This window comes from Xyrauchen texanus, chromosome 30, assembly GCF_025860055.1.
Source record: "Xyrauchen texanus isolate HMW12.3.18 chromosome 30, RBS_HiC_50CHRs, whole genome shotgun sequence".
NCBI classification, from domain to species: domain Eukaryota; kingdom Metazoa; phylum Chordata; class Actinopteri; order Cypriniformes; family Catostomidae; genus Xyrauchen; species Xyrauchen texanus.
Genome location: NC_068305.1, coordinates 29,752,954 through 29,780,930, shown reverse-complemented (window position 1 = coordinate 29,780,930; position 27,977 = coordinate 29,752,954). Strand labels below are relative to the sequence as shown.

The following is a 27,977-nucleotide window of genomic DNA, read 5'->3' as shown; positions in this document are numbered from 1 at the left end:
AGAACATATTTCAAATAAGCAATACAATCTGACAATACTGGTATCCTAAATTGTAATTCTTTACCTCATATTAAGCTAAAAAACGCAATTTTCCAGGCTTGTTTAGCTAATACGCATGCGCATTTTAAAGTTTATTGACAGGCGATGTCTGTATCTAAAAGGTCATTGGCTCTTTTAACTGTAAGGCGGGATTTCCTTTCTACATCCGTTGGCCGTTGGGCGCTGAGCATAGACATAATAAATACGTCTATGTCTCAGAGCTTCTTGGTTGAGCGTTCCATTTTCTCCCATTAATTTTAATAGAAGTGGCCCGCCTCTGCTAAAAATCTCTGTTATGTTCGCGAACAGGAAGTAGTGAATCGTTCCTGGTTAAAAATACATGATCGTGCAGTCTGTCAAAACAACCAACTTATTGTTGTAAAAACGAATTCGTAGCGCTTTTACACCACACTTAAAGATGGAAAGCAAACGCTGGTCGGGCTGTTGAGCTTTATACATAATGATTTCTGCTTTAAAGGAAAATTGGTTTTCCTAGTCAGTTGACTTCCTACTACCCCTGCTAGGTGACACCACCGTACAGGTACTCTGCTCGTTGTCCAGCACTGTATCAGATCCATACAGAAAATAAACAGATTTCATGATAGCTTGAGCACTAATTAAAATGTATACCTAATAAGAGCTAGAAGAAATAACCAGCTGTCCAGTTTGAGTCTGTCAGTGTAAATAAAGTATAAAGTGCTCTGTATGTCCTGGCAAGAATTCCTGACATGACACGTTGATTGGAAAGCTTGAACGTAACAGTATTGACTATTTGTTACTTGGAAATTATATACAATTGTAACCAAATGCTAAACATTACAATGGCAGACCATTTAGTGTTCAGTCTCATATTATTTTCAGATTGTCTTTGAAACCCAGGCTAGACTAGGAACGAATTAGGATCATTGTTTGACAGCTTTATTTGATATGTTTCATGACATCTTGCATGGTGTTTATCATTTCAAGACACATTAGATTGCTCCAAGTGTTGCAGATGAAAGGTTACTGTATTGTTATACAGTAAAAATTCTATACAACTATGACATTGTCGGTCATCAACATGGATACAGAGACTACATTATATTCACGATTTGCATGTTCTCTGTAGTACAGGTATTAATTGAGTGCATTTTGTTTTATCTGTGTAACAGTGTGTTAAGCAGACGACATCCCCTCACTGTAACGATGGGTGCTGAGAGCAGTGCTCTGCCAAGCTGTGTACTGGAAGAGCCATTGCTGACACTGCCTTCTGGTCTTACTATGTACTCTGCCCTTCTTCGGGATGGCAAGCCTGCTTCAGTCTTTGTACATAAGCAAGACAATGAAGATAAAGTCAATAAAGCTGCCAAGGTATATGTGAACAGCTGATATATGTAACCTCAGCAATGATGCAAGCTACCATTCAAAAAGTTGGACATTCCCGCTCATAATAGTCATCAAAACAGAACACATTGGAAGTAGGGGAATTATGAAGTACCTAGAAAATGTTAAAAGTTTAGATTCTTCAAAGTAGCCATCCTTTGCGTAGATAAAAGCTCTGTACACTGTGGGCATTCTCTCAACCAATTTGGGATGCCATTTAGATAAATAAAAAAAACAAACATTACATTTACTTTAGTTAAAAAAGACATATGTAGGCACAGTTTATAACTGAATGCAAAGCTAATTTCAAGCATTTAAGCATAAGCATTAATACAAAAATAAAAAATAAGATCATATGAAAAATCAGTGATGTGTGGCCAAACTGAGTGTGTAGACTGGTAGTGTAGTTAGCGTGACCGCTGGCATGGACGAAACTAACAAGATCTGCAAGGTTTAAATTGGTTGGGAAATACGTATACCTCTATGTCAGGACATAACCTGTCAAGTACATTGAAAGTAAATTCACCTGATCCTTTACAGCACCTGAAGACATTAAGGCATCCATGTCTGCTTCGCTTCCTGTCATGCTCAGTGCAGGATGGAGGAATTCATTTAGTGACAGAGCCAGTTCAGCCATTAAAACGGCTGCTAGAGAGTCTCACGCCAGAGGAGATCTGTGCTGGCCTCTATGACCTACTGCAAGCGCTAGTCTTTCTACATGACAGGGTAAGCGTTCATTCACAGTTAACACAAGGGTTTTTATTTAGACACTTGTTTGATCGATGACATAATATACACTTTGTTTATTTTCCTCTTTCCGTTGTTAAGGACAAATCAAGTCACAACAACGTGTGCATGTCCTCAGTGTTTGTGAGTGAGGATGGTCATTGGAAGCTGGGTGGGATGGAAACTGTCTGCAAGTTTTTTGAGGCAACACCTGAGGTGAAATAATTTTCCCTGTACATACATGCATTAAGTAAAGGATAATGTACAGTCAGCTTGTTGTAATCAAAAAATATTTCCAGACGTGGTTTTGTGTCAGCGTGAAGGTTTTTTTTTTTGTTGATAATTTGCATTGAAATTATGTTAGATGAAATAAATCGCTAAAGAGCTGAAATCCACCTCTGGTTGCATCAGAGTTCTGTTGGCATGTGCAAATGACAATCTGACTCATTATCCAGCCTAATATGAGATTACTTGCCAAATAAAGAAATGAATGGAAATTAAACAATGATTGGCATTGAAATTATATAATTATGTGAGATGATTGAAATCGCTGAACAGCTAAATTCCACCTCTGGTTTGCGTTGATGATCTGTTGGTGTTTATTTTGTAATTAATAACCATCTGACTGCTCATTATCCAGCTTATTAAAAGACTGCTTGACAAATAAAGAAATAAATGGACATGGAACAATGATTTGAGTTTAAATTATTTTATTAGCTTACTTATAGTGATCACACAGTTATTCAAGAAGCAGGAAAGATGTCTCGCAAAACCCGTATGAGTGGTCTGATACATGGATGTGTGGTTGTTACTCAAAAATATCAGGCCGCTAGTTGATGCCATCAGATCGAGTATTCCAGAGAGCCGTTTAATAAAGGGAACATATCATACCTTTTAGTACAAGTCTAATTTTCTTGCACCAAAACAGTCATAATGAAGTTTTTCATGACCATTTCTACTAGAGGTAGACCGATATATCGGTTTTACGATTAATCGGTGCCAATAGTTGCTTTCTGGTCAAATGTATTCCTATAGTTGCCAACATATGCCTATAGTTTTATTTTCTTCCTGTTCCTCTGTGGCCGGTGCTGGAGGACTCTAAATTTAGAACGGCTTGGTTTTACATTTTAACAGCAGCCTTAGAAGGGAAACAATCACTGCACCCCGTGTGGATTTGCTGTATCTAAACCTTTCGTCATTGACAATATTCATCCATATTTTTATACTCACTGCAATACATATTTTGTTATTTAAAAAATTAAGATAATTAAGTAGTGTTCTAAATTTAAGCAAGGGCATGTAAAGAAAATGTGAGAATCCGACAGCACATACATTGTGTCTCCAAGTTAATATCTTGTGAATAATAATAAACCTTATTCCTGAATAAACCTCATCTGGTGGTATACAAGTCGCCGTCATTTCAAAATAAGAGTCCTCGTTGTGATTTATGCTTGCTAAAAGTACTGCGTTATACACCAAATCTGAATATTTCTGGTTATTATTGGGATTTTGGTAGAACAGTAAAAGCTGCATCTTGGATTTTATTCATTTTGAACATTTGTAGTCAGGAAAGACTAAGAATGTTTTAAAAACTGTTGACTGATTCATCACTTTCCCACCACCTTGTTATGGTTATCCACTATTGGTCAACCTCTAATTTCTAACATTTCCGACCCTTAGAATTTAGGATTTGAGTTTTTCTGCTGTGCCTTTTAAGATTTCATATGTGAAATAAGCAACAGTGTTTACTTATGGGCTGCAGGTTTGCAGTCAGGCCCAATATAGTTGCAGTTGCCCCATCCTTTATTACAGCCTCATTGCAAAGTTTAGAAAAGTATAGTATATTTAAATATTATTTTAAAAGATGAAGGAAAATTCTATTTTTCATAGCATGATTCCTTTAAAAATAGTTATATAATTTTAATATCTATAGTTTTAAGTTATTTTCCAACTCCCTGTGTGACCTTCTTTCCAGTTTCTCAGAAGCTTTCAGAATGTAAGAGAAAACAGTGCCATTCCTCCTGAGGAAAAGGTTGGGAAATTTAATCCACAATAAGCATTTGATCTGTTGTTTTTTGTCACATCATAGTGACAAGTAATAATGTTTTGTTTTCTTTGTAGCTTGAAGGATTCAAAACACTTCCCGACAAGCATGCTCACTCCCGAGACGCTTTTTCATTGGGGGCGATGGTGGAGGCATTTCTTCCACTCCTGATGGGACATGGTTAGGAACACTCTTAATTGAACAGACCCTTGTAAAGCAGACTGAATGTGTCTATGATTCCTCCTGTGGTGGCAGCTGCTAAGCCATTACTGCTGTTGAATTACAACCCTTGAATGATTGTTTGGACTGACAAGAGCATTCAAGACGGTATTTATACCAGTCGCAGTGTAAAGACAAGTTTTCCATTCAGGGCAGGTTATGAGGTCTTAATGTTCAAAGAACAAAATGACCCAGAGAAGCACTGACTGTAATGTTGATGCAACATTTTGCCTTTAATGTTTTTTCTTGTGCAGAGCCTCACTGAAACCAAATGTGTCGTTTCACTCACTATTAAATTGTGGTATGTTTTCCATTGCCTCTCTATCTTATGTGTAACATTTTCCATGTCTGTTCCCCATTTTTAAAACCCTCCACCTGGTCCTGCACCCAAACTTTCTGTCTCAGTCTCAGATGATTTGTTGGAGAGTTTAAAGAACACGCTGCAGGTCAGCCTCTTGACCCCTGACCCCATGTCTCGCCCATCTCTCAGCAGTTTGCTGACCCATAGGTTTTTCAGGTTTGCCTCAAATTTATTTTGAGAAATATACCTTGCAAAATAGCATTTTTGTGGCCATTCACGGGAAAGACTTCTTTTAAAATCAACTTTCATTTGACCAAATGTTCATTTAAAGTATGTGTGTAATTCGATGTTAAAATACTTTCTCCTATACAACAACTAAATGTAAGCAGATTTTCTGAACAACAACAAAAACAAAAAAGTTTTAATACCAATGGCCTGAGATTGGGGCAGGACTATCTGTTTGACCCCATGAATGGTAGACAGGGAGAGTGTTCGGGAAAACAGTTTGAAAAAAAATCGTTAGGTGACGCTAGGGTTGCAGAAATGACTCTTCACATTTAACTTAAATTCAGTGTAAACAGGGTATGAATACATATCCTAAACTTTGCATTGTTTAACTCTTATAGAAATGACTTCCTGGATATCATAAATTTTCTGAAGAGTTTGACCCTGAAAACGGAAGAGGAGAAAAATGAATTTTTTAAGTAAGTTTCCCTCTCAAGTGCATGATTTTATTACTCTAGAAGGGTGACATGTACATAAAATAGTTGTGTTTGTGTAGGTTTCTCTTGGACCGAGTTCTGAACCTCCCAGAGGAATTAATTGCTACCCGTCTGGCTCCTAAACTGCTAAATTCTCTGGTATTTGCTGAACCCATGGCTGTGAAAAGCTTTCTTCCTCACCTCTTACGGCCTAAACAAGGTATTTAATAAGAGATCAAACTCTGGCATGTTTAGGAACATCAATCACTGTGTTGATGTGTCTGTTTTCTTCTGTACAGACTCAGGTGTGAGCGCCGTTAAGGAGTGTCTGCTGTCTGTGTCTCTGTATCGGAGATACGTAGTTCCTCAGCTTCTTAAGCTCTTTAAGGTGAACGAGGAGCATGTCAGGATTGTGCTCCTCTCTCACATTCACGTCTACGCAGAGTTCTTTCCTTATGAAGAACTAAAAAACCAGATTCTTCCTCAGGTACTGTTATAATTCTGTATTTGTATCAACAGCTTAGTCATTTGGAATCCTTTCCACTAACGTTTTAGTAAATGCAGAATGTTTTTAAGTTGATAACTAAAATGTGATTGTTTAGAGTAGTTTCCCTTGCTTTATCTTGCAGGTTCTGCTGGGAATGAGAGATACGAATGACTCACTCGTTGCCATGACGCTACAAAGCCTTGCTGTGCTTGTTCCGTTGTTGGGTGCCCAAGTAGTTGTTGGTGGGGAGAGGACCAAAGTATTTAAAAGGACTACGCCAAACTTTACCAAGTCTACAGAGGTCACCCCAGAGAGTAAGATACTGCCTGTTAATGCATTATTTTATTAATGAGAGAGACCCTGCTAGGTTTTGTTTTTTGCATTAGTATGGTATGCTTGGTACAATTCTCTACATTTCACAAAAAAAATGGCTCATATTTAATAATGATCATGGTAATGACCATAAGAAGTTACCTTGATTTTTGATTTACCATTGACTATTAATTGTTTACATTATAATCCTCTTTGGAGAAATTTTTAGATATTATGTTATATTATGCTTGGCAATATTTGTGCCATTCAAGTTAACACATGAACGTAAGAGATTCATAATTTTGTTTTGACAATAATGCATTTTACGTGATTTGACATTACAAATCACAGAAAAGAAAAACCGAATAAAACATTTGTAAAGACTGTTCAGAATAATTCTTGGTCACTGATCAAATAATACAAATTTGAGACATTGACCGTGTTAACATCACCTTTGTATGAAAAATCATATTTTCTTGGTTCCATTGAAGAACACAAGATGCTCTTTGTAACATTTAGATTTATTCCATGCCAGCTCTAGTGCATACTGTCATTACAGCACAAAGGGGGCATAGCAAATACTGCGAAATTCATGCTCATTTTTCACTCAAATTGTAATGCCGATAATGTGTAATGAAAAAAGCTAAATAAATACATTTTCACAAGTGGACTTTTGAACCCCACTCTGTGTATATTTACACATTTAAAATGTAACTCTTTCCTCTGCAGCATCACCTGTGCATATTGTTGGGACCTCACATCCTCAAATCTCACAACCACCCAAGGTTCTGAATATGTTCACTAAAGGGCCTGAGGACAAAAGAGTGGTTTTAGAAAACATGCACTCTTTACAAGCAACTGGAAAGACCGCTTCCCAGCACACTATTGCAGAGAGGGCAGGTATGCTACAATAGAGATTCACAGTGACAGTTTATTTAAAAAGGTTGAATTTGTCTGGTCTTATACATTTATATGCACCTTAATGGTAAACTGTGTTTTTTGAATGTGCAACCCTTCTGAATCAAGTGCTCTCTCCAGTTCTTAGCAGGACTTTCCCACTAAATGGCTTCAGTTTGAGCAAGCAGGCTGGGGACAGCACAAAGTCCACCAGAGCAGTGAGACCTGAAGAAGACTGGCCAAATTGGAGTGACTCAGAAGAGGTAAAAAAAGACAACAGCCATTTACACCAGATCAGCATTCAGACAGTAGGCATCCCAGGCCAGAGCAACCATGCAATACCAGCTGACACTGGAGATGAGAGCAATGAACCCTGGGATGATTTCAAGTACTCTGAAGTGATCTCAGACCAATCGCCCACCACTCCTGTACCAAAGACATCAAAACAATGCAATGCATTATCTGAAACTAGTGATGGACCTCAAAGAAAATCTAGAGCACTGAAACTGAACTCTACTATGAAAACCACCCCAGACAATAACCATTCCTCATGGGACACAGGTTGGGACCAGAGAACTGACACCCTCAACCCCAGCAAAACAACCTTAGCATCAGAGCCAAAGCCAAAAACTACAATCAAAGGCCACAGCGCTGGTAGTCTGGGGGAGGAGTTCACCATTGCAGCGAAGAAGAAACCAGAGCAAGATCCAGAGCTAGACTTATTTGCTGACATGGTCCCAGATATAAAGCTGTCTTCATCTATTCTGCTTCCTGTGGGAAGCTTAGTCAGTGAACCCATCATGAATAGGCCACTGGGACACATGACATCATACAATGCAAACTCATCGATAGACACTCTGAGCCTCACTGCTAAGTTTGCTGCCGCTGACATGACTGAGGCAAGTTTGACCTGTCCATTTCACTGCATTTATTTGGTCTGTAGAGCAAAACTGAAGGATTGTCTGAAAATATCAGGGTGTTTTAAAATTGTGATTTCCATTCCTGTACATTAATACCTCTTAAAAAGTTACAGACATTTCTGAAATGAATAAAAATGAGCATAAAATGTTATGGTCTGCTCTAAAATATTGAATTGGCCAGAAATCATTATTTGTGCGTGCAATCTGCTGAATGACTGAAAAAGTTATCCCATTGGTTTGGGAATTCTTAATATTGAAATTGACACATTGTTATTATTACTACCATCCATTCCTTCATATGTACTAATTTCTATGCTGAATAATGGTTTATATGAACAATTTGCTTAACTTATGTCTTGTTTTTCAGACTGAAGCAGAAGGTTGGGGTGATGATGATGAACTCAACTGGGAAGATGAGAACGCCTGGTGATCAGTTTGGCCGTCTTCAGAAAGCCAAATGAGAGAATGCCCACAAACAAAATACACTGTAACATATGCTATTATGACTTTAGACCAACCAATTAAACCACACGTTTAGCAATTTTAAAAACTAAATTTTAGTAGGGTAGTATTTATTTTCAGATCCCCTCACCCCATGCAATATGATAATCAACTCACTGTTGACATAATTGTTGTTACTTTAACAAATAAGTTGCTATAGGTGGACCTAAACTTGCCAAATCCTACTATGCAATTCTCCAATTCTGTTGCACTGTTGGGGTACATTGTTTTTCCAAACAGATTTTGTTAGTGCCATACTGCTTTTTTATGAGCCTTAAAGTAGAGCCACAACTTGAGAAGAAATATATAGACTCTAAAGTGTGTTCATTATATTTGGATGAGAGCCTGACATAATTTATTTGTATTATCAGCTGTTAAAATAAAAGGTTTTATGGTATTTGTCCAACTCTGATTAATTTTGACAAAGCTTACAGACTCAAACATTCCATCTCTCTGTAATATTTATATATACATATATACACACACACACACACACACACACACAGCGCTAACTCGCATTCATTCCGAGATGCTATTCTTCTCACCACAATTGTATAGCGCGTTTATCAGAGTTAGTCTAGACCAGTGGTTCCCAACCCTGTTCCTGGAGGCCCCCCAACACTGCATATTTTGTATATCTCCCGTTACTGACAAAACCAATGCAGGTCTTGGAGTCTCCAATAATGAGCTGATGAGTTGAATCAGGTGTGTAAGAAAAGGGAGATATCCAAAATATGCATTGTTGGGAGGCCTCCAGGAACAGGGTTGGGAACCACTGGTCTAGACTTTGTCAGTTCAAACCTGTCTGGCCATTCTCTGTTGACCTCTCTCATCACCAAAGCATTTCCGTCCACAGAACTGCCCCTCACTGCTCCTCTGTTTTTGGCACCATTCTGAATAAATTAGAGAGAATACTGTGAGTGAAAATCTAGTTGTGTGAAATACTGTGTGAAAAATTGTTGGTGCCAGATGGGTTGGTTTGAGTATTTCTGTAACTGCTGATCTCCTGGGATTTTCACGCACAACAGTCTCTAGAATTTACTCAGAATGGTGCCAAAAACAAAAAACCTACACAATATTAGGCAGGTGGTTTTAATGTTGTGGCTAATTGGTGTAAGTATTCAGACCCTTAACTTAGTACTATATTGAAACACATTTGGCACCAAGTCTTTTTTTATATGATGCAACAAGCTTTGCACACCTGGATTTGGGGATTTTCTGCCATTCTTCTCTGTAGATTGCCTCATGCTCCATCAGGTTGGATGGGAACCGTAAGAGGATAGCCAAATTTGAAGTCTCGCCACAGATGTTTGATTTGTTCAAGTCCAGGCTCTGGCTGTCCCCTCAAGGACATTCACAGAGTTGTCCCTAAGCCACTCTTGTATTGTCTTGGCTCTGTGCTAAGGGTCATTGTCCTGTTGGAAGGTGAACCTTCGACCCAGTCTAAGGTCCTGACCAGGTTTTAGTTAAGGATATCTCTTAATTTTGCAGTGTTCAGCTTTCCTTCAACCCTGACCAGCCCCCCACTCCCTGCAGCTGAAAACACCCACCACCACAGGGCTCTACAGTGCGAGTGTTTCACTCGTATTTGCCCCTAAATATAGATATGTGCGAACTGGAAAAATGATTTACGAGCACAGTGTGCGAATACATATTACAAACGTAATTTTATTTAAGATATTTGTTTAAAAATGACAAAACCCACATTCCACAAGCGGAGTTTTCTGTGATGACGCGGTCCAGTCAGAAAGAGAAAGGTGAACAATGGAAAAAAGTAGCGGTATAGGCGACATTGCATTTTATTTTAAGCGAAAAAGAGAGGAGGAGAAAGAGGAATTTGGCGAGGGGGATTCGCAAGGTTCAACTAACGAAGTCTCTTCACAAGGTTTACCGGAGACGGCTAACGTTAGGGATGCTGAGAGCAAAGCTACCGTGACCACAGCTGTCACTTCAACGTCCACTGTAGCCGGTGGAGGGAGAACACATAGATTCAATGCAAATTGTCTCAAAATGTTCCCATGGGTAGAGTTCGAAAACAACGTCATGTTCTGCAAATTTTGTAGAGGGCAGAAACAGGTGGGCAACTCGTCCTTATTGTCAGGAAACCCGCATCTGAAATAGTGATGGGTTGTTTGCGATCGATTCGGCTCTTGTAGGTGAACGTTGGGAGCCGGCTCGCATATCAGAAACTATTTATACAAATATATATATAAAAAAAATAAGATATGAATAAATAAAAAGATTTAAAAATAACGAAAAAAAAAACCTAATGAAATAATATAGGCCTCAATGCTCAAGCGCACACATTAGTTCTGACTGTCTGCTCAGACTAAAAGCCTCACCTGTTGTTCCTGTCAATCAGACACGCAGTGTCAACCAATGACCCAAAGATGCGTGAGGGAGGGCGGAGCCAAATTATGTTGTTCAGATTGTATTTGAATTGTTACATTTATATGCACTTTGTTTATATACAATAAGTTATACTTTAAATGCAAATGTTTAATAGTATTATTTTTCTTAACAAATCAATGCATTTTTAAATACATTGTGGTTAAGGTAGAGTGTAATTACATTTAATAATTTAATTAAAATTGTTTTAACACCAATTATGAAAAGAGCCGGAAAGCCCATTGCTAATCTGAAAAGAGATATATAACATCTCACGGCGGCATATCCAGTGCTCTGGATGAGACCGGAGAAACCATCAGGCTCGGTGTCAGCAGCCTTGAGGAGGCAAGTGCTGCAGTCTGAGGAGGAGAAGAGGAAGCAGCTGAAAATAAAGATAAACATCGCATACTTCAGTGTGAAAGAAGAACTTTTCGTCAAATTCGGGCCGCTTATCAGACTCCACCACAAAAACTGAGTTTACATGAATCCCACATACGACAATGTGCGGAGATGATCGGTCAAATTGCTGACATAATGAGAGATCGCTGGCTGACCTCTAAGTATGCCAGACGGTCAACATACAAAAGCAGCTGGACTACTGATATCATTTGATTTTAGTAGGCATGGGTCAGTGTGTGATTTGGGAGGTATGTGCTGTCCCTTAGAACACGCACACACACTCATACACACAGTATAAATATGTATGTAATAAATCGTTTGTTAATAAACTCTGTATTTTATTTTCACTGTGCTCCTAAATTATTTCATTTAGGAGCGCATGTACTCCTTGGGAAAAAAGCTAGCGTAGAGCCCTGCACCACCATTCTTCACCGTTGGGATGGTATTGTGCAGGTGATGAGAGGTGCCGGTTTCCTCCAGACATGATGCTTGGAACTGAGGCCATACAGTTCAGTCTTCGTGTCATCAGACCAGAGAATCTTTTGTCACAGTCGGAGAGTCCTTTAGGTTCTTTTTTGCAAATTCCAAGTGGGCTTTCATGTGTCTTGCCCCAAGGCGGCTTCTGTCTGGCCACTATAACATAAAGCTGAGATTCGTGGGGTGTTGCAATGAAGGTTGTCCTTCTGCAAGTTTCTCTAATCTCCACACATGATCTCTGGAGCTCAACCAGAGTGACCATCGAGTTCTTGGTCACCCCTCTCACCAAATCACTCACTCTTGCTAAATTTCAAGCCTCATAGCAAAGGGTCTGAATAATGATGTTGATGTGATATTTCTTTTTTTCTTCTTTTTAATACATTTGCAAAGTTATCAAAAATATTTTTTTTTGCTTTGTCTTTATAGGGTATGGAGTGTAGATTGATGTGAAAAAATAAATACATTTAAAGCATTTAGGCATAAGGCTGCAACATAACAAAATGTGAAAAAAGGGGTATTGAATGGCATTCTCAACTCATTTGACTTCTATAATGACATTTCAGAGTGAAGCATTACATTCTACAATTTGATCCATTGGGAATCAATTGGATTGGCATCTACCGGATAGGTGGTTGGAGGGAAGGTTATTGAATTGTAACAAAAGCAATTACATCATGGTAATATTTGTATACTGAATTGTGACTGGTCATCTTTCTTGCATTTATTTGCACACTAAATTATGAATGTTTTTTCTGGCATAGTAGGATGGTGGCCAAATTAAAGGGTAGTCCCTCAAAAAGGTTGCCGGAGATCTGACATCCAAATGTTAATACTACCTGCCAAAGACATAATAGAAATAGCATTCCACAGAACCAGTAAAATCTAAAATACACTGAAATTACAAGCCCATTTTTCACTTTAATAATTAAAGTTTAATAAATCATTAGAAGTGACCCTTTTCCATATAAACAAACACAATTTTACAAAATTATTTCCAAAATGTCTTAATAAATTTAGTTAAATTAAAAAAAGGCAATGTTATTTTAAAAGTAACCAGGAGGCAGAGCTGGTGTTTTGGTTGAATCAGGGCTACTCTGCGGTAGTGGTGTTGATTTGAGTTATCAAAGTCTGCAGGGCTTGAAGTCTGGCCATGACCCAATGAGGAGGAAACAGGCTGTGGTCAGGCCTTTCTATTGTCTGCAAGGCTTTCAAGGCACTTTCAGCTGTCTGAAGGTACTGTTCATACGCCTCTTCCACTTTAGTCTCCTGTCTTGCCCTTTTTGGACATGGCTGGCACAGGGGGGGGAGAAGGGCAAGCATATTACTAAATATAATTTCAATAGATGTCTAATGGGCAAGTACATAATTTATCTGGCCAAAATAACTGTTCTCTTATGGGGGATACTCACCTCCTCAGCAACAGCTGTGTGTACAGGTGAGCCACTCTCTTTCTCCAGTCGTTCACAGTGTTTCTCAATAATATCCCTCCCCTCCTTCAGGCGCTTTAATCTAGCTTCCCCAGATTCATTCTGTGAGACAGTCTGTAGAGTGTAATGCATTAATATATATAAGCAGCAATTATGACAATAAGACAAAATTCTTATAATTTCAATCATAAGTCTGCATTTATCATATCTCTCATTTCCTACCTTACTGAGGAAGTTTACCACTTTGGTTTTGACCTCCTCTGATGTCAAGGTTTGGGAAATCACTTCCTCGTGGTTGGTTATCTTAAAGTTACAAAAGAGACATGTGAGCTGGATTAAAACAAGCCATCTTAATCTTAGCTACCTAAATAAATTGATTCAAATAGATGGGACTTGAGACATTTTACCAAATCAAACATTGACATAGGCCTAGTTAGAGGAAATTATGACTTTAGTTTACATAAAAGAATAAAACATTTTTCACCTTACTGTATTTACAGTACATGTTCAAATGGAAATGCACCCTTTAATTCAGAATGACTAATTTAGACCACTGTTTGTTTCATATTCTGTGTTGTTCCAAAGAACATATGATTATCAGTTCTGATTTACTTAAATATAATTGTTCAGGATATAAAAACAAGTGTTCAGGATGTAAAAACAAAAAAGTTATATAATGGGGAAATTCTGACCTCTGCAAAAAGACCAAATGACTCCAGGACATGTTGGATTATCAGCCAGGATGGGTGAGTCAGTAGATCGTTATACAAAGTACTGATTCTGGGTAAAACTTGGCACTGTGATCACAAACACAAACAAATAGACATATTAATATGACAACAAAATGAACTGACCGGATGACTTATTTCCTATCTGAAAAAACTACATTATACTCATATTCCACTAATACCTGAATACTGGGAGGAAAAAATATTTTTCCCATGGAGGCAAGAAACTCCAAAGCAGCTAAGAGTAGGTCATCAGGGCATTTCTGGAGAGTCAAACCACTAAAACAGGAAAGAGCCTGCAATGTGCCAACAAAAAAAAAAAAACCCCAGTAAAAACAGAGCATTTAACGAAATACAAAGCTTTAAAAAGAAATAGAGAACTATGAAGAATGTTATAAGAATACATGGGGGAGGGGGCGGGGGGTGTAGAAAATAAGCACTGAATGTAATGTTAGAAGATCACCTGAATGATAACATGTGGCTCTATACTTTTGATCAAAATGGCTGATATTGACAGGAGTAACTTCACAGTGCACTGGAGAGGAGGATAAATTTGAACCTGAGAAAAGAGATAAACAACTGGAATAAATATAAACATAAATCCACTACAATAGAACAAGTAAACCAGACAAGCATCGAGTTGACTTTCTTCAAGACATATCACCTATTTGAGTGGCAGTGCTCAACATTTGTAAACCTAAACTTTAGTGTGTGTAAAACCATCTGATCACCTGGTTGCTACACATGCGACTCCACAACTGAGAGATAATCTTCACAGAAGACCCCACACATTCAGGCTGCAGGTTGTTCCCTCCCACCACCACCAACACACAGCCAAGTACGCTGTTCTTAAATCACAGAAAAACAAAGGAGTTAAAACGTGATTGCTTTTTAAGGGCACTTAAGACGTGTCAGATTTATCTGACAATCTACATGTGTTATTCTAAAACACAATAAAATGCTTACGTCTTAAATCAGAAAAAGAGTTTTTCATGGTCAAAATGTTTAAGTGGAGGGTTTTGTTCAGTGTTGATAACAAAACATGAATCCCTTATCAAAATTTGTTCAGGGTCAGGGAGTGGCATAAAGCACATTTACAGCCTTGGACCTACAATCTGGATAAGAGCGTTTCAGTTTCCTACAACAACTGCATGGCATGCAATTATGGATGTCCAGTATAATGCTACAGGGACCTTGTGAGAAGAAAACATCACACAAGTCTGATTATGCAGACTTAAGAGGAAAAAAGATTGTTCACTGATGCATCACATTTCTCTCTCAAAAACTTCTTGATTGGAACTTAAAATAGTTCGTATTTAAAAATCATACATAGCACAAAACATTATAGATACAGATAAGCATGATAAAATGGAAGGCACATCCGCAGTGGCATTTACAGTTGAAGTCAGAAGTTTACATACACTTGGGTTGAAGTCATGTAAACTAATTTAACCACTCCACAGATTTCATATTAGCAAACTGTAGTGTTGGCAAGTTGTTTAGGACATCTACTTTGTGCATGACACAAGTAATTTTTCCAACAATTGTTTACAGACAGAATGCTTCACTTTTAATCCACTTTTCAATTCCAGTGGATCAGAACTTTACATACAAAGTTAACTGTAGGGATGCACCAGTCCGATTCCTGGATCGGTATCGGCTCCGATACTGAGGTTTTTAAACACATCGGGTATCAGTCCGATGAGCCCGATCCAAACTCGATACTGTGTGTTAGTCACGTTCGTTACTGTCAAACCAAAAAAAAATAATTATTAAAACACAATGAAAGTTAGTTCATATGACTTGTGCATTTGATTCAAAGCCACTTGAAGACATGCGATAGAGCTCTGTGATTCACAAAAGGCTGTGTTTAACAAGTAAATATATTAAATGAATGCGCAGCTCCAGCGTGCTATTGAATGGCGCTGCTCTGTTTACACACACACACACACACACACACACACTTGCAATTTTTGCCTTCAACTGGGGCACAATATTTGAGCGCTACTCACGAACATCTCAGATGTAGATGCTCAATAGATGTTCACTTATATGCATTTAATAGCAGGGTTTATTGAACAGATGATTGAAACAGTGATGTAAACATTGTGAGTAAATTTTGTTGAGCAGAGTGGCAAACAGCAGGTGAGTAATATCCAGACAGGGTACAGATGCTGGTCATATGGTTTAATGATAAAGAATATCATTAAAAAGTTGATTTATTTCAGTAATTCCATTCAAAAAGTGAAACTTGGATAATGTATACATTCATTCCACACAGACTGATATATTTCAAGTGTTCATTCCTTTTAATTTTGATGATTATAACTAACAACTAATGAAAAACCCCAAAATCAGTATCTCAGAAAATTTGAATATTGTGAAAAGGTTCAATATTTACTAATTAATTAACTCAAAACACCTGCAAAGGCCTTTAAATGGTCTCTCAGTCTAGTTCTGTAGGCTACACAATCATGGGGAAGACTGCTGACTTGACAGCTGTCCAAAAGACGACCATTGACACCTTGCACAAGGAAGGCAAGACACAAAAGGTCATTGCTAAAGAGGCTGGCTGTTCACAGAGCTCTGTGTCCAAGCACATTAATAGAGAGGTGAAGGGAAGGAAAAGATGTGGTAGAAAAAAAGTGTACAAGTAATAGGGATAACCGCACCCTGGAGAGGATTGCGAAACAAAACCCATTAAAAAATGTGGGGGAGATTCACAAAGAGTGGACTGCAGCTGGAGTCAGTGCTTCAAGAACCACCACGCACAGACGTATGCAAGACATGGGTTTCAGCTGTCGCATTCCTTGTGTCAAGCCACTCTTGAACAAGACACAGTGTCAGAAGCGTCTTGCCTGGGCTAAAGACAAAAAGGACTGGACTGCTGCTGAGTGGTCCAAAGTTATGTTCTCTGATGAAAGTAAATTTTGCATTTCTTTTGGAAATCAAGGTCCCAGAGTCTGGAGGAAGAGAGGAGAGGCACAGAATCCACGTTTCTTGAAGTCCAGTGTAAAGTTTCCACAGTCAGTGATGGTTTGGGGTGCCATGTCATCTGCTGGTGTTGGTCCACTGTGTTTTCTGAGGTCCAGGGTCAACGCAGCCATCTACCAGGAAGTTTTAGAGCACTTCATACTTCCTACTGCTGACCAACTTTATGGAGATGCAGATTTCATTTTCCAACAGGACTTGGCACCTGCACACAGTGCCAAAGCTACCAGTACCTGGTTTAAGGACCATGGTATCCCTGTTCTTAATTGGCCAGCAAACTCGCCTGACCTTAACCCTATAGAAAATCTATGGGGTATTGTGAAGAGGAAGATGCGATACGCCAGACCCAACAATGCAGAAGAGCTGAAGGCCACTATCAGAGCAACCTGGGCTCTCATAACACCCGAGCAGTGCCACAGACTGATCGACTCCATGCCATGCCGCATTGCTGCGGTAACTCAGGCAAAAGGAACCCCCACTAAGTATTGAGTGCTGTACATGCTCATACTTTTCATGTTCATACTTTTCTAAAAATCCTTTTTTTGTATTGGTCTTAAGTAATATTCTAATTTTCGGAGATACTGAATTTGGGATTTTCATTAGTTGTCAGTTTTAATCATCACAATTAAATGAAATAAACATTTGAAATATATCAGTCTGTGTGTAATGAATGAATATAATATCCAAGTTTCACTTTTTGAATGGAATTACTGAAATAAATCAACTTTTTGATGATATTCCAATTATATAACCAGCACCTGTATATACACATGATGAACAGATAACTCAACACTCTTATGACACTTGCAGGCAATAATGAAAACAAAAAGGTATGTATTGCATAGCAGAATGTTCTGGAGTCTGAGATACTATCGATGAGAACAGACAAAGAGTGTGTGTGAAAGCGGGGTATATATGCGGGTCCTTGATTAGATACTAATGATATGCAGGTGCATGTAATCAGATACATAACTATTATAATATATTATTATTATAATTTGTTTAAAAATTATAATATTTAAGTTGAATGTTTTACAAAAAAATAACTGAAAAGTGAGCTGATATCTTACAACTAAACTGAAAAAAAGAGATCTGAATCCTTTAAAGTCCAGATGCAAATTGAAAAACATTTGCAAAAAAAAAGGCTTCTTTTCTGCTGATGACTTGTAATGAAATTACTGTTAATTTTGCTGCTACATTATCCAGTATACTAGTTAACAATAAAGTTTTTCTTAAGCTATACATTTATATTTAAACAATGTGTAGTTAGAGGTTTGTGTTTCAATTAGTTTCACACAATAATGTAAAGATATTTGAAACTGATTACGCAAAAAAGCAAAACTGATTTCCGATATTGGAAGAGAAAAAGTGGTATCGGTGCATCCCTGGTTAACTGTGACTTTAAGCAGCTTGGAAAAGTCCAGAAAATGATGTCAAGCCTTTAGGCAATTAGCTTAAGAAACCGCTCAGGAAGGAGATGCATTCAGTCTCATAGAGATGAACGTAGTTTGGTGTGAAAAGTGCAAATCAATACCAGAACAGCAGCAAAGGACCTTGTGAAGATGCTGAAGGAAACAGGTAGACAAGTATCTATATCCACAGTAAAACGCGTCCTATATTGACATAACCTGAAAGGTTGCTCAGCAAGGAAGAAGCCACTGCTCCAAAACTGCCATAAAAAAAAAAAGCCAGACTACAGTTTGCAAGTGCACATGGGAAAAAAGATCTTACTTTTTGGAGAAATATCCTCTGGTCTGATGAAACAAATATTGAACTGTTTGGCCATAATGACCACTGTTATGTTTGGAGGACAAAGAGTGAGGCTTGCAAGCCGAAGAACACTATCTCAACCATGAAGCATGTGGGTGGCAGCATCATGTTGTGGGGGTGTTTTGTTGCTGGAGGGACTGGTGCACTTCACAAAATAGATGGCATCATTAGGAAAGATAATTATGTGGATATATTGAAGCAAAATCTGAAGACATCAGCCAGGAAGTTAAAGCTCTGTCGCAAATGGGTCTTCCAAATTGACAATGACCCCAAGCATACCTCCAAAGTTGTGGCAAAATGGCTTTAGGACAACAAAGTCAAGGTATTGGAGTGGCCATCACAAAGCCCTGACCTCAATCCGATAGGAAATTGGTGAGCAGAACTGAAAAGTGTTACGCGCAAGGAGGCCTACAAACCTGACTCAGTAACACCAGTAATGTCTGGAGGAATGTGCCAAAATTCCAGAAACTTATTGTGAGGAGCTTCTGAAAGGCTACCCAAAATATTTGACCTAAGTTACACAATTTAAAGGCATTGCTACCAAATGCTAAAGTGTATGTAAACTTCTGACCCACTGGGAAAGTGATGAAAAAAAACAAAATCTGACATCTCAAATTTTTTAAATAAAGTAGTGATCCTAACTGATCTAAGACAGGGAATGTTTTCTACAATTAGTCTTCCTTACCTGCAGTAGTAAAAAAAAATTGAGAAGCATTTTAGAATCAGACAGATAATCTCAGAATCAAAACTGAATTTAATTGTAAGGTACCTAAAAATTCCCACCTCCGAATTAAACTGTGGAAAAGCTATTATATCATAGTATTTTTTCCCTGTTGAGTATCAAATGTTTGCTGTAGTAGGTGGCAGCAGTGTTTCTCCAGTTCTCTCACCAGTCTTGGTAAGCCTCCCATTCGGCAGCCACTGTTCTGCCATTCCTGCAGTACAACAGAGGCCCTGGACAGCACCTCTTCCTCCACCCGCATACGTGCCTCTGCACACAGACACCTCAGCAGAATGTGATGCCATACACCCAGGTTCTCTTCCTGAGAAGGAGGGAAATGCTCCACAAAATCCACCTGACACAAGCACACCACAACAACACATCACATATTGAAGACATGCCATTTTACTACTGAACAACTGTGGGAAAAGAAACAATAATAGGAATCCGAAGACAAACTCAATGTTCTGAGGATCATGGTGATGTTCAGTACAAAGGTGTGAAGGTAATGTTCTTTGCAGAGTTAGTTGTCTAGTCATAAGCTATGGTGCTATATCTGGAAGGCAGAGAAATAGAAACCGATACTGACCTGGTGTTTTGGAGTCATGAGAAAAAGCAAGCGTCGAAGCAGCAAGGCCAGGTGGACCAACTGGTAACCCTCACCAGAACATGACCTTATCTGGACAATACAGGTCACAGAAGCCATTAGTTCATTACTAAAGACCTTCAAATTTAATAGAATTTTCAGACGGAGATTAAAATGGTAAACACTCTCCAAAAAGGACACTTCTATGTACTTGTAAAGTACAATGGACCCCACAAATGTGGACACACTTAAAATTATATGAATGTCATTGCATTAGATATCAAAATCAATAGAAGTTAAGCTCAATCGACGGCATTTGTGGCATAATGTTGATTACCACAAATATTAATTTCAACTTATCCCTCATTTTTGTTAAATAAAAAAAAAAAAAAGCAAAAATGGAGGTTACAATGAGGTACTTATAATGGAACGTTTTAGAGGGTTTGAAGACAGAAATCTGAAGATTATAATCTTATAAAAGCACAAATTCATTCTTGTGTTAAAACTAGTGTATTAATTGAGCAATAAAAGTTGTTTAAATTGTAATTTTTACAGTCATTTATGGTTTGTTGACAACATAGTCATGGCAACGATGTTGTAAAATTGGCTAGAACTTTACACAGTAAATTATTTCATCACTTAAAAATCTTTTTAAAGTTTAAACTCATATTGTTTGTCTTGTGGATACACTTTTGAAAAAGTCTTAAGTTAAAAAATTAGCCCCATTCACCTCCATTGAAAGGGCTTCATTATCACCTCAATGTTTTTTTTGTTTGTTTTTTTTTTTTAAGAAAAGGAGGAGCAGGGGGCCTGTCACAAGTTCGAATCGAGGGCGTGCTGAGTGACTCAGGCTTCCTAAGCAACCAATTGGCCTGGTTACTATTGTGGGCAGGGTCACGTTAGGGTAACCTCCTCATGGTCACTATAATGTGGTTCTTGCTCTCAGTGGGTCACGTGACGAGTTGTGCGTGGATGCTGCGGAGAATAGCGTGAAGCCTCAACACGCGCTACGTCTCCCGTGGCTCAACAAGCCACGTGATAAGATGCGTGGATTGACGGTCTCAGGCGGTCTTCGTCCTCCACCACCGGATTGAGGAGAGTCACTACGCCACCACGGAGGACCTAGAGCGCATTGGACATGCCAAATTGGGGAGAAAAATCCCTAATACCCCCAAAAAGGAGGGGGAAGTCAAAATACATTTTTGTTGTGATCAATATTATTCCACAAATGCTGTCGATTGAGCTAAATCTGTTGAAAAAAATAAATAAATTTTTGGACACTTTCTGGATGTCAACTATGTCAACATGTTGATGTTTATTTTTCTTTTATGCTTAGCAATACCAAGACTGAACTAATGCAGAAATAAAAATAAAAAATAAAAAAGATTTAAAAAAAAATCGTTCAGTTGACAGTTCATAGATGCTACTTGGTTAGAATTTTTCCCAATTAAATTCACAAAACCATTTTGGGGCCGTCGCAGGGCTTTTCTTGGACACCTTTTCTGATGACTCAAGAATGAATCAGATCCACACATATATACAGTATATAACCCCTAGTATATTATTAATTCATTGTGTCATTCTAATCAATAATATTTTCCCCAGTAATAGACAAATTCATGGTTTAAACCCACACTATGGTTCAAAGACATTAAGACAGAGCATGCAAGAGAAACGCTACAATATTGGTGTGACAGACAGACGCTCATTTGACACCAACTGTCAGCTCATTCCAGGTGTAAAAGACAAAGAGGGTCCCCTGTGGCCCAACAATACAGACAGGATTCCAGAAAACCACAAGAGGTCAGAAAAGTTCACATTCCCAAGTGATTCCACTCACCAGGTGAGCAATAAGGAGAACGTGATGAAAACACAACTCAGCCGTGCCATACCTGAAGAGAGATAGAAAACAACTCTGATAGTGTACAAGCATGTTCTTCACAAACATCTTGTATTCTTTGGGGCCATTCGCACTTATCATTCATGTTCAGCATCTCTGTGACAGCTTTAAAAATGTGTACTCATTACGTTTACGCTCCTGGGTGTGTCCGAACACTCACCGTGCCAGAAAGCACCAGACATCTGTTGCCAAGACAGCCGTCTGTGTGTCTGCCTGCAGTACGGCAGCTAACAGTGACCGCTCCTGAAAGCGGCAGCACAGGACAGCAAAATGATATGCCATTTCTTCATGTCTTAGTGAGTGCCAGTTAATTGTCACCTTGCTTAAGTAGAAAATTATCTCAGTTCAATATTTGATGCTAGTTTGAGTAAAATTAGGAGAATTAAAGACAAAACATGTTATGCATGCATTGCAGAAAACTATTCTTCATTTCCTCAAAGCTTTTACTTCTATATCAGCATTATATAAAAAAAAAAATAATAATAATAATTGATATAGTCACACATTATACATAATTTGTTTTGCATATATACAGTGAAATTATTTCTTTCACATATCTCAACTAAGCTGGGGTCAGAGTGCAGGGTCAGCCACAATACGGCCCTTTTGTAAGCAATCATAGACCACTCTGTAGACAACTCTTCTCACAGTATATTTTAAAGAGAAATTTTGCCTGTATTGAGCAGACTTTTTCCTCAATACTCAACACGTACCACAAGTTGGAACAGATTTCGACAAATGTTCCTTTGATCGTTGGTATTGAATGTTTTTGTTGTATGGTTAATGTTTTCATCGTACATGTTTATTTTTTTTTTTTTTTTAAGATTTAGACAAATGTTCAAAAGAGCACTGATCAGGGCCTGGGTAGCTCAGTATTGATGCTGACTATCACCCCTGGAGTCGTGAGATTGAATCTAGGGTGTGCTGAGTGACTCCAGCCAGGTCTCCAAAGCAACCAAATTGGCCAGGTTGCTATGGAAGGTAGAGTCACATGGGGTTACCTCCTCGTGGTCATGATTAGGGGTTCTCACTCTTAATGGGGCGCGTGGCAAGTTGTGCATGGATCACGGAGGGTAGCATGAGCCTCCACATGCTGGGAGTCTCTGCGGTGCCATGCACAGCGAGTCACGTGATAAGATGGTAAGGCAACCGAGACTTGTCCTTCCCCACCTGGATTGAGGTAACCACACCACCACGAGGACCTACTAAGTAGTGGGAATTGGGTATTCCAAATTGGGAGAAAAGGGGATAAAAAAAATGTTTTATAAAAAAAAAAAAGAAAACTGACCAGTGGAGGGAAGTGTTGAGCAGGCAGCACAGCCACACAGGCACAAATATGCACACACACATGCTGGTGCAAGCTGACTGAACCCTGAGCCTGCCCCCGAAACATTACCCCCGGCAACCACACCGGCACCACACGCTCCAACATACACCACTGGAAACTTTGTAACACTGCCTCAAACACAGACAATCTGCAGAGTGACAAAGAGAGAGAGAGAATGATGTTATTAGTATAATTTTCTTTCACCGATAATACTAGGCTTAACCTAAAGTAAACAAAATCTCAATTAAGCTATAATGTGTACCTGGGAGTTTCCTCTGAGAACTGACTGCCGTCACTCCATAACCGCAGTGCCTCCTCTGGCTGGACAGAGAGTTTACCCAGTACATTCACCAGTAGCAGACACTGTGGTAGACAAAGCTCTGTGCTGCACTCTAAAAACACACAAACACCAAAAAACAGAAGTCTCACTTATAATTGTTATTTTTGGCACACTTATATTTATATTTTTTGGAACTACACCACTTTGTGTCGCACCCCCAAAAACATGTGCTTTGATCCTGAAGGAAATGTGAATATCACACATTTCTTTGCCTAATTGCCTGTTGTGGATGAAGAATTCTGTGAATGAAGACCTTTTAACAACCATGTACTGTATTATTAATACATATACATGCATGCTTAATCCAGATACAAGGAAAACATTATCAGAGGTAAAAAAGTAAATTTCTCAGTTGTTTCCAAATCTTCAATGAATTATTGTTACATTTTATTATTTTGAAGAGCTTTTATCCAAAGCAACTTACTTAAGAGGAATAATACAACATAAGCGATTAATCTAAAGGGGACAGTAGTACAAAAAGTGCTGCTTTACAATGTTTTAATTGCATCAGAAAAATACTATCCAAGTGCAACAATAAGATATGATTTCAGATATGATGCATTCATACAGATTTAATGCTGCCGGAGAAGCAGATCTGTAATAAAAAATGTATGCTTATGATGTCTATGGTGATAAATTCATCACACCGGGAAAAAAAAAGAATTATTTTATGTGAGATAATTGGCTTAATTTTGGGCTTGTTTTTCCAAGACAACATTGTTTGTTTCTCTTGCAAGATCTGGCAGCACTGCAATTGTTATTTCACCCACACTTTTCATTTTAAAATTAACGTTATTAACAGTTTTTTTTTTTTATCTTGATCTATCCAGTTACCATTTGAAAAGGAGGCTGCAAAACTTCTGAATTGGGATGAAAAAAAAAAACTGTTTTTGCTCAGAACGAACCAAAAGGAAAAACATTTAGTTTTTAGTCCCTGGTGGTAATGTTAGCAAAACTGAAGGATTTCTCCAAAACTACGGGCCTGAATTTAACTGACAACATTCAATTGCATCCAATATGCATAACTGATCTCATCACTGAGTCCAATTGTAGTATACAGTAGTCTCTAAAATGGTTGCACAAGCTGAAGATGATATTATAGACACAAGCACTGCTCTACAATAATGAAAGGCCAAAAGCACTCATTCACTTAAGGTGTCCTGGGATATCACAGGATGTACACTCAGCAATGTGCAAGTGCTGCCCGTGGACATTCAGTCTCTCTGCATTCATTGTATAACCATGTACTTAACAGGAAAGAAATTCATCTCCCATTCTTTTCACTCTCCTGTTTAAATGTGCAGTTTTTGTAGACAGTGACCTGTTGAGTGATCTCTGACCTTACCATGGACGAGCTGAAAATGTTTAGGAGCAAATGTTAGATGCATTTGTAACAAGGACAAGTCAGTTAAGGGCAATGATATCCTAGCTAAATGTATTTTTGTTAAGATAGTTTCAAAGAAACTAGGTAAATTCATAATCTAAATCAGTAGATAATCAGAAATGATATACAGCCATGGCCAAAAGTATTGGCAGTGACATAAATTTTGTGTTTCGCAAATTATTCTGCTTCAGTTGTTGTGGTGTTGATTCACATTGTTTCTAGATTATTGTGGAGAGTGATTAGATGTATTTTAAATAATTGCAAAAAGCTTCATTGGCCAAAAAAAATTAACTATCACAAAAAAACAAATTTCACTGTTTTTCGGTCCTGGCACAAAATGACCAGCCAAAATCATTTCACTAATCATATCAGCAGCACCTGGGAAAGTGTGAATGAGTAATCATGAGAGACGTCAGGTGAAATCAATCTATCATAAGAGCAGACTGTTTGCTATAAAAGGAGGGAAGAAGTACTTCCAATCATTGTGTACTTGTTAGCAATGATTACACCTAAAGAAAGATGTGCAGCCATCATCACTTTGCATCAAAATGGCCTCACATGCAAGGAAATTGCTGCAAAGAATATTCCACCTGAAAGAACCATTTATCGGATCATCAAGAACTTCGAGGAGAGAGGTTCAACTGCAGTGAAGAAGGCTTCAGGACATCCTAGATTGTCCAGCAAGCGCCAGGACTGTCTCCTCCTGAGGAGTCAGCTACGGAATAGTGTCACCACCAGTGCAAAGCTTTCTCAATATTGGCAGCGGGTTGGTGTGAGTACATCTGCACACACTGTGAGGCGAAGACTTTTGGACAATGGCCTGGTGTCGAGAAGGGCAGCAAAGAAGCTACTTCTCTCCAAGAAAAACATCAAGAACAGACTGAAATTCTGCAGGAAGTACAAGGATTGGACAGCAGAAGACTGGTGCAAAGATATTTTCTCTGATGAAGCCCCCTTACGACTGTTTGGGACTAGTGTTGTCAAAAATATCGATATTTCGATAAATATCGATACTAAAATATCTGAACGGTACCAATACTAATTTCCCGAAGTATCGATACTAGCCGAGCTGTCACTTTCACTTCTCTCCAAAGGCGCGTTGACAAACACCACACACACACACACACACACACACACACACGCACTCGTCTCATTCGCTCTGGTTAAATAGCAAAAGTGAAGTGAATGTAAAGATGGCGAGTGCATGCGGCGCCCCCGCGACCAGTTTTGGTTGATAAAGAACACAGCAGGAGTGCTATCTGGAAATATTTTTGATATGAAGCCAGACATCCCAAGTCTCCCGGAAGTTCCGGAGTCTCCCGCATATTGATAGCTTCTCCCTGATGCCCGCAAATTAGTTCAAATCTCCGGAATCTATAGCGCACATGCGAGACAGAACATACTGCGCGCATAACATAGATAGCGCCAGCACACAACATACATAGCGCAGACGGCAGAGAGGGAGAGAGCGAGAGACCTTATGAAAGCTAGTCAACCCCAACACCCCCTTGACGTTTAAGTATCTTTTGTTGACATTGAGATTGGATTTGATTTGACTTGGAAATACAAAAGATTGCACTTTTTATTTACTTGCACTTTATTGGTTTTTGAATGTATGGCAATCTGAGAGGCTTTTGAACAAGTGCACTACCTCTGGACATTTTGTTCATGTAAAATATACCTCATTGTCATGTTCTAGACTTAGTTCTACCCCCTTAATATAGTGGCAGTTTTTTTTCTCCGTGGTATCGAAAATGGTATCGAATATCGATATTTTTCAAGGTATCGTATCGAAGTAAGAAATTCTAGTATCGTGACAACACTATTTGGGACATTTGGAAAATCGATAGTCCGGAGAAGAAAAGGTGAACGCCACTATGAGTCATGTGTCGTGCCAACAGTGAAGCATCCTGAGACCATCCATGTGTGGGGTTGCTTTTCATCCAAGGGAGTGGGCTCTCACACAATTCTGCCCAAAAGCGCTGCCATGAATAAAGAATGGTATCAAAATGTCCTGCAAGAGCAACTTCTCAAAACAATCCAGGAGCAATTTGGTGATGATCTACGCATTTTCCAGCATGATGGCGCACCATGCCACAAGGCAAGAGTGATAATGAAGTGGCTTGGAGGTCATAACATTGAAATTTTGGTTCCGTGGCCAGGCAACTCCCCACATCTGAATCCCATAGAGAACCTATGGTCAATCCTCAAAAGGTGAGTGGACAAACAGAAGGCCACAAATTGCAATCAAATCCGAGCACTAATAAGTCAAGAATGGATCGAAATCAGTAAGGATTTGGCTCAGAAGCTGATATCCAGTATGCCAGAGCGAATTTCAGAGGTTATAAAGAACAAGAATCAACACTGTAAATATTGATTCTTTGCACAAATTGAGTGTTTTTGCCAATAAAAGCCTTTAAAACTTATGAAATGCTTATCATTGTTTTCCAGTATACCATAGAAACATGTGAAAAAAATAATCTATAAATACTGAAGCAGCAAACTTTGCGAAACACAAAATGTCACTGCCAATACTTTTGGCCACGGCTGTACACTGATCTGCTATCTAGAGATATGTAATAAAGCCTATTTATTTTCTTTGTAACTTGATGCACTGGGCTTATCTTCAGCAGTGCGTCAATAAATTGTTGTCAGCAGAGGTGGCAGAAGACTGGAAGTTATGGTATTTTGTAAAAAGCAGCTCACGGTGGTCCGGGTTCAGGACAGACTCAGCAAAAGGCTGGAAGGACAAGAGATGTGACAGCATGGCATCCATGGGAACCAGAACTGCCACTCTTAACTCCTCACAGAGGGCAGGGGGTACAGATGGGGCATACACAGAGGGGGGGAACTTACTAAGAAAAAAAAAATGAATAAATAAAAAAACAAATCACACAATTAAGACAAAACTGACAGTGACAATCCATCCGCATTTGACATGACTTCAAAATCAGAGTGCCTATTTCATGAAACATAAGCAGAACTAATTTGTGTCATTCATAAAGCCTTTATCGGGTAAATACTGCTAAT

The 27,977-nt window shown here is 38.7% G+C and overlaps 2 protein-coding genes across 4 annotated transcripts in view; one reads left to right on the top strand and one right to left on the bottom strand.

Moving 5' to 3' along the window:
* The first annotated feature begins 342 nt into the window (after positions 1–342).
* LOC127624143 (protein-associating with the carboxyl-terminal domain of ezrin-like) lies at positions 343–8,894 on the top strand. The gene is made up of 14 exons (XM_052098825.1): positions 343–580; positions 1,191–1,389; positions 1,942–2,127; positions 2,230–2,343; positions 4,103–4,159; positions 4,249–4,351; positions 4,796–4,907; positions 5,318–5,395; positions 5,473–5,612; positions 5,692–5,879; positions 6,022–6,193; positions 6,921–7,091; positions 7,230–7,987; positions 8,376–8,894. Exons 2-14 carry the CDS (start codon positions 1,225–1,227, stop codon positions 8,436–8,438), a joined length of 2,307 nt encoding a protein of 768 aa, XP_051954785.1. The 5' UTR covers positions 343–580; positions 1,191–1,224; the 3' UTR covers positions 8,439–8,894.
* A 3,791-nt stretch (positions 8,895–12,685) lies between these two features.
* The window catches only part of firrm (FIGNL1 interacting regulator of recombination and mitosis), a 29,600-nt gene continuing 14,308 nt past the window's right edge, over positions 12,686–27,977 (bottom strand). For all 3 annotated transcript variants that reach the window (XM_052099056.1, XM_052099053.1, XM_052099054.1), the window contains 14 exons: positions 27,654–27,802; positions 23,486–23,615; positions 23,185–23,371; positions 22,057–22,139; positions 21,837–21,888; positions 20,000–20,089; positions 19,580–19,765; positions 14,660–14,776; positions 14,392–14,487; positions 14,111–14,224; positions 13,893–13,997; positions 13,423–13,503; positions 13,183–13,314; positions 12,686–13,063 (listed from right to left, as the gene is read on the bottom strand). In XM_052099056.1, the coding sequence (XP_051955016.1) occupies positions 12,863–13,063; positions 13,183–13,314; positions 13,423–13,503; positions 13,893–13,997; positions 14,111–14,224; positions 14,392–14,487; positions 14,660–14,776; positions 19,580–19,765; positions 20,000–20,089; positions 21,837–21,888; positions 22,057–22,139; positions 23,185–23,371; positions 23,486–23,615; positions 27,654–27,802 (1,723 nt within the window). In that variant the 3' untranslated portion in view covers positions 12,686–12,862. The remainder of the gene's footprint in view (positions 13,064–13,182; positions 13,315–13,422; positions 13,504–13,892; positions 13,998–14,110; positions 14,225–14,391; positions 14,488–14,659; positions 14,777–19,579; positions 19,766–19,999; positions 20,090–21,836; positions 21,889–22,056; positions 22,140–23,184; positions 23,372–23,485; positions 23,616–27,653; positions 27,803–27,977) is intronic.

Coding starts and splice junctions, on each gene's coding strand:
- LOC127624143 (XM_052098825.1), top strand. CDS start 1,225: ATGGGTGCTGAGAGCAGTGCTCTGCCAAGCTGTGTACTGGAAGAGCCA. Junction 2,344..4,102: donor TTTTTGAGGCAACACCTGAG/GTGAAATAATTT, acceptor CCTTCTTTCCAG/TTTCTCAGAAGCTTTCAGAA. Junction 4,160..4,248: donor CCATTCCTCCTGAGGAAAAG/GTTGGGAAATTT, acceptor TTTTCTTTGTAG/CTTGAAGGATTCAAAACACT.